The 6522-nt window shown below is 49.6% G+C and overlaps 2 protein-coding genes across 2 annotated transcripts in view; one reads left to right on the forward strand and one right to left on the reverse strand.

The window, feature by feature from the left end:
- Positions 1–115: 115 nt before the first annotated feature.
- On the forward strand, positions 116–2189 carry LOC115423664 (FK506-binding protein 3-like). Its single transcript, XM_030140600.1, has 2 exons — positions 116–1159; positions 1208–2189. The coding sequence occupies exons 1-2, from the start codon at positions 776–778 to the stop codon at positions 1448–1450; spliced, it is 627 nt and encodes a 208-aa protein (XP_029996460.1). The 5' UTR covers positions 116–775; the 3' UTR covers positions 1451–2189.
- LOC115424062 (keratin, type I cytoskeletal 13-like) overlaps positions 1591–6522 on the reverse strand; it is a 7762-nt gene continuing 2830 nt past the window's right edge. The window contains exons 2-7 of the mRNA XM_030141166.1: positions 6157–6282; positions 4468–4956; positions 3684–3754; positions 2186–2342; positions 1839–1931; positions 1591–1743 (exon numbers count right to left, since the gene is read on the reverse strand). Of these exons, the coding sequence (XP_029997026.1) occupies positions 1591–1743; positions 1839–1931; positions 2186–2342; positions 3684–3754; positions 4468–4956; positions 6157–6282 (1089 nt within the window). The remainder of the gene's footprint in view (positions 1744–1838; positions 1932–2185; positions 2343–3683; positions 3755–4467; positions 4957–6156; positions 6283–6522) is intronic.

Genomic DNA, 6522 nt, shown 5'->3' on the forward strand with positions numbered 1-6522 from the left:
CAAAAGGGGAATACTGAAGAGGTAAATATGACTATGAATAAAAAAAATGACAAATTAATAAGATGTCAGATGAAAATTAAATATAGAAATAAACAAGAAAAGAGACAAAGAAAATGTAAATACAAAGCAAAGCAGAAATAAATGAAGGGGTAAAAAATGAAATAAGGAAAATTATAAATAAGGACAAATAGATAAATAAATGGAACAGAAATGAAGTTTTCAAGCCATTTTTATGTTTGTGTTTATATTTTTCAGTATGGCAGGTTCAGGCCTCCATATGTATTTGTATCACACAAACACAAAGATGTGAAAGATGAAGCAGAAATAAAAAAGTGTTTTTGTGAATGAGCTCAGACGTTTGTTGGAGACTCATGGACGTGAAGACATTCCTTTGGTTTATTTGTCTTTTTTTTTTATTGGAACTGGATGAATTTATCTGAAGAACAAACTCACACACACGCTGCATTTATGGACCTGTTTATTGACTCTCAGCTTTTACTGGTTGTGTCACAGGTCATGTGACTCAGACTCCGCTGCTGATTGGCCGTCGGTGCCGGTGGTGGGCGTGGAGGCGGTGGAGGAGACCGCCTACCCGTAGACCGACTCTTCCTGGGTCTGGGTGGAGCCGCAGACGCTGTGGACCAATCAGAAGACATTAGAGCGGACCCGCCCAGCTGCTCTTCATTCAACCAATCAGTGATCAGTGTTCCCAGTGTGGGCGTGGTCACCTGTTTCAGCCCTGAAGCCTTTTGTACTCAGCGACCTCCGACTCCAGATGGATGTGGGTGTCCAGAAGCTTCTTGTATTCATAGTCCTGAAGATCCAGGTCCAACCTGAGCTGGACCAGCTGGTCCTCCAGAGTGGAGACCTGGAAGAGAAGAAGAAGAAGAGGAAGGAGAAGGAGAAGAAAAAGAGGAAGGAGAAGAAGAAGAAGAAGGAGGAAGGAGAAGGAGAAGAAGAAGAAGAAGGAGAAGAAGAAGAAGAAGAAGAAGGAGAAGAAGAGGAAGGAGAAGAAGAAGGAGAAGAAGAGGAAGGTTCTATGTGTTACCCGGTCCCTGCGGGTCTGTGTGTTACCCGGTCCCTGCGGGTCTGTGTTACCCGGTCCCTGCGGGTCTGTGTTACCCGGTCCCTGCGGGTCTGTGTTACCCGGTCCCTGCGGGTCTGTGTTACCCGGTCCCTGCGGGTCTGTGTTACCCGGTCCCTGCAGGTCTGTGTTACCTGGCTCAGGTATCCTGTCAGCGTCCCTCCGTACTGCCTCAGGGTTTCAGCCACACTTTCCTCCAACACTTCCTGCAGAGGAAACACACCACTCATCAAGCCTCAGTCATGTGACCTTTCCTGTGGTCATCGGGTCCACGGAGCGGGTCAGTCCTGCGGACCGGCCCCGGCCTCCGCCCGACAGGAAGTCCACCGTGGAGGTGTGAGGGCCCATCATGGCCGCTGCGGCTGAACTCCACCTCCTCGTGGTGTCAGCTCCTCTGGACCTTCAGCCTGTTTCCACTGAACGTGTCCTTTTTTGTCCGACTGTTGGTCCCAGCGTCCTCACTTCTTCTACTGGACCTGGACTCACACCTGCGGACCTGATTACTGTCATTTCCTGTGGATTGTGACGCTCACCGTGTCTGACGCGGACCGCAGTTGGGTCTCAAGAGACTCCAGAGTAGACTGGACCTGGGTGACTTCAAACCACGACGTCTGCAGGGTCTGGATGTGAACCACCACCTTGTCCTTCAGAACCTGGGTCTGCACAAAACCAACAAACACACGGGTTGAATCCATTGGGTCCCGTCGACGTCTAATGACGTCCACCGCCACAGGAAGTGAGGTCATGTGGGTACCTTGGCCTGGAAGGCCTCCAGGTCCTTCTGGTTCTTGGAGTAGATGGTTTGGTCCAGTGGTGTGTTCTGGGCCATGGTCTTGGTGAGGTCCACCTGTGGAACAGATGGAACACAAGTCTCACTATGGAATGTGAACCCATGGCTCTGGGACCCAGGGTTTTAGAGCTGGACAGTCTAGGAGACACTAGGACTGGGTCCAGCTGGTCCACGTGGGTGCAGCTCATCTGTGGCAGTGGTGTCCTTCTGTTGTCATTGAACCTGCTCTCAGGATGGTTCCTGGTCTCCCTCTGGTGGCTTGGCTCAGTTTGTCCTGTGGGTCCAGGTTTTGGGGGACGGCGTCCACTCACCTCCTGGTTGTTCTCCTTGAGGATCTTCAGCTCCTCCTCCAGACCCCGGATCTGCGTCTTCACGTCGGATCTGGTCTGCGTCAGCTGGTCCAGGATCTTCTTCAGTTCAGCGACGTCGGCTTCCAGCCACTGCGGCGCCGCCGGCTCCTTCTCACTCCTGCAACACAACGACCACAGGTGAGGATGAACCGAACTGCAGACGCTCAACTGATCTGAACTCATGAGGACAAACATCTGACAGTGCAGTCGTCTGGAACTCCTACAGAGGGTCTGCACATATGTCACCCCCCCAGGCCACACCCCTCTAAGCCCAGGCCACGCCCCTCTCAGTCAGACTGAGTGTCTTAAACCAACCTGCTCAACATGACGGAGTACAGCAGTAAACACAGCCAGAGAAAAGGACCATGGGAAATCTGAAATTAAATGAAGGACAGTTGGACTGGACATGGATCTGTACGAGCTACCAAAGAACAAGTGGTCCAGAACTAGGACCAGAACCAGCTGATCCAAAGGGTCTAAAACTAGGGCCCAGAACCAGCTGATCCAAAGGTCATTTCCAGTGGACCGTGGACTGACCCCAGTGAATATATGCAGGATCTACTGGGACTGAGCAGATTTACTGAGTCTAGTTCAGATCCAGTCCTTTATCCAACACAGATACTACTGCTGTGGACCAGCAGGGCACCACTGCATTCTGGGAAATTAGCAGATTTACACCACCTGGTTTAAATGAACACATTATTCTGATCATATTATGGATTTATTGTCAGAATATGACGACTTTAATCTCATAAACCAATGACATTTATGTTAAATTATGAGTTTTTTTTATAACTATGACTTTATTCTCATAACATTGTGATTCTTTTTGTATTCGACTTTATTCTCATAAAATTCCAGGTTTTATCTCCATATTTTCTGACTTTCTTCTGGTAGTGCCCAGTGTTTTTCTTTTCTTCTGTGGTCCTAATACTCCGTCGTAGCTTTATTCTCCAGTTCCTCCGTATTTGTAAAACTAGGTTGGACTCAGTTTCAGTTCGTTTACTAATCATGTAGGAGCACAAGGTTCACAATCACAAAATGAAGACAAAAACCAGGAAAGATCTGATCATGAAACCAAGAGCTGCACTAAGAAGGACCGTTAGCCAAAACAATGGGTCATTTCAGGTCTGATTGGACCAAAAATACAGCATCAGTGAATGTTAGCTGACACCAAACAGGATCCACAGATCTAGGTTTGGTTTCCTGGATTTGTGGATCCATCTCCTTCTGTTTTCTTTGTCTTTGGGTGTCTGTAAACGATAGCTCCCACTGCTTTAAGAACCTGAAAATACAACCAACCAACAACAGCTCTGCCCCAGTTTGGATTCAGTCTTGTTCTTCAGTTCAGACAGGACTGAAGCCAACGCTGTCACTCATCTGCCTCTGTCTGACACTCAGTGGGCGGAGCCACGGGGACATCACGCGCACCCCCTCTCTAACCTGTGTTTGGACTCACTTGTTCTTGAGATGTCCATCAGCCGTGTGGGCGTGGCCTATGGATCCGTACACCTGGACGACGGTCTGGATCTGCAGACGACAAACACACACATCAGACAAACACTGATCTGATCTGTCCAAGGATTCAGCTGCAGCAGGTCTGTGTTCCAGGTGGGAGCCCATGCAGGACTCTACTGGTCCTGGACTCCACTGGTCCTGGACTCTACTGGTCCTGGACTCCACTGGTCCTGGACTCCACTGGTCCTGGACTCCACTGGTCCTGGACTCTAGTGGTCCTGGACTCTAGTGGTCCTGGACTCTGGTGGTCCTGGACTCTGGTGGTCCTGGACTCTAGTGGTCCTGGACTCTACTGGTCCTGGACTCCACTGGTCCTGGACTCCACTGGTCCTGGACTCTACTGGTCCTGGACTCTGGTGGTCCTGGACTCTAGTGGTCCTGGACTCTGGTGGTCCTGGACTCTAGTGGTCCTGGACTCTAGTGGTCCTCCTGTGGTTCCTTCAGATCCTTCTGTTCACTCTGGCTCTGTTTCAGATCTACACTCCTCGGTCTCCTCAGGTGTTCCCCAGGGCTCTGACCTCCACCCACTTTTATTTTTAGTCTAAAATAAAACAGTGGAAAAACTTTTCTTGCCTCTTTAACTTTTTGTTGGACCTCAGATCTGCTCCTAAATATTAGCATCTAAATGTGGTTCGGTTCTAAAGGTGTGGCTCCAACACACACACAAACTAAATGGAATCAGCTTCAACACATGCTGGTGTGTGTGTGTGTGTGTGTGGACTCACCTTGGACCTGATGGAGAACATGGTTTGGAAGCAGGTGCTGTAGTCTCTGGAGGCGGAGTCTCCGCTGCTCTCCACCCACTGCCTGATCTTCAGCTCCAGTTGGGCGTTGGTGTCCTCTAGGGAGCGTACGGTGGACAGGTAGTCCAGCAGACAGGTGTCCAGGGTCTGCACCGACAACTTCTCATCAGATGGAGGACAGAAGCCGGCAGATCTACGTAAGCGAAGGTTGAAGCTGGAGCCATGGTTGACGATGGAGATGTTTCCGTCACCGTAGATCGTATTGCCTCCGTAGGTGGCGCTGTACGTGGACGACTGTTTACTGCCCATGATGAGGTTTGGATCCACTGCAGACCCTGAAGATCTGATGAGCCCTGTTCTCCTTTTAAAGACCAGAGGGTGGTGGGCGGGGCTTTGTGGTCCAGCTTCAGGGCGTTGTTCAGAAAACCACTTCCCTTTGGGTTCCAGTGCTCCGTCTTCCATGTGACTAATCTGCAGACAAGTCAGCGGGTGTGGACCATGTCCCAATCAGCTGGATTCAGTTCAAGTTCAAGAACATCTGACAACACGGAACAGTTCTGCTCCTTTGGTCACCAGAAGTTCGGGAAGTAGAAGTTCCACCACAGAAGAACAAAGCTCCATCAGGACTTAAAGCTCGGGTTCAAGTCCAACATGTGGTCCAGATGTTCAGTCCAATGAAGGTGTCCACAGAATCCGGTTCAGAACTAGAAGATGCAGATCTGGGTTTGTCCAAAAGTCCATGTTCGTCTGGACCACATGAAGCATCAGGGAGTTGAGTAGATGAAGCAGAAGCTGATGCTTCAGTGTTCAGTGGAAATCCAGTCCAGGTCCAGGCTGAGACCAGGTCCAATGGGACATGAGGTCCATAGTGAGGCCTTGGAAGGACATTTCAGCTGTTGGACTGAAGCTCAGCTTCATCTAATGTTCACACCATGAAACGGCTGGAAGTTCACATTAAAGCAGAACCAACCACTGGACCCAAACAGAACCCTGGACCCAAACAGAACCCTGGACCCAAACCCTGGACCCAAACCCTGGACCCAAACTGAACCCTGGACCCATCCTGGAGAACTTCAGTCCAATGAGGGGATCCGGTTCCACCGTCAGGAACCCACCTGATCCGGTTCCAGCTAAACCTGGATGTTCCATCGGTCTTCCCTGTCCTTGGTTCTTCTCCAGCCCTTTCATCTTCTGTCGGTTCTGTTCAGGTCCGTTTGTTTGTGTTCTTCCTGCTGATGGGGGTTCTATTGGATGGGTTGCAGGAGGGGGCGTTACCATGAAAACACTGTCCAATCAGAAGTGTTGGTTTGGATGAGCATTAAATGTAAAGGTTGACAAATGAAACGGAGCTGATCTGAAGTCAGTCCAATGGATCCAAATGGACCCAAACCCTGGACCCAAACCGAACCCTGGACCCAAACTGAACCCTGGACCCAAACCGAACCCTGGACCCAAACCGAACCCTGGACCCAAACAGACTGACGGAGGCGTGGCTGACAATTCGCGCCTACGGCCCCTCCCACCACCAAACATTCACACACATTCATACACCAGTGTGAGTGGCACTGGAGGACAGGAGGGGAAGTGCCTTGCCCAAGGACACAACAGCACATGGACAGAGTGGGATTCGAACCGCCAACCCTTCAGTTATTGGATGAACCTCTCTCCCACCTGAGCCGCGGCCGCTCCATTAGGCATTTCTGGTGGAATCTCAGGACGTTCAATTATTTCCACCGACCGTAGAGTGCAGAGCAGCGGGGCCTGGTCCAGAGGAAGACCAGGACCAGGGTCTGGTTTCTGTGAAACAGGATTTGTGATTATTCAGTATGAAAGACATAGACCTGAGTTTGTACAACTGTGTTTAATTTGTACCTGAATTACAACTGAATATATAAAAACATGAGAAAAAACTCATTTTTAATTGACTGTAAATTCAGAACAGTTCGGGTTGTAAATGAATGCATAAAGTGTACGTTCAGAATGAAAATAATGTGTAAATACATATGTTCAAAATATATGCCTGTGTCTAATCTCATA

Source organism: Sphaeramia orbicularis, chromosome 8, assembly GCF_902148855.1.
Source record: "Sphaeramia orbicularis chromosome 8, fSphaOr1.1, whole genome shotgun sequence".
NCBI lineage: Eukaryota > Metazoa > Chordata > Actinopteri > Kurtiformes > Apogonidae > Sphaeramia > Sphaeramia orbicularis.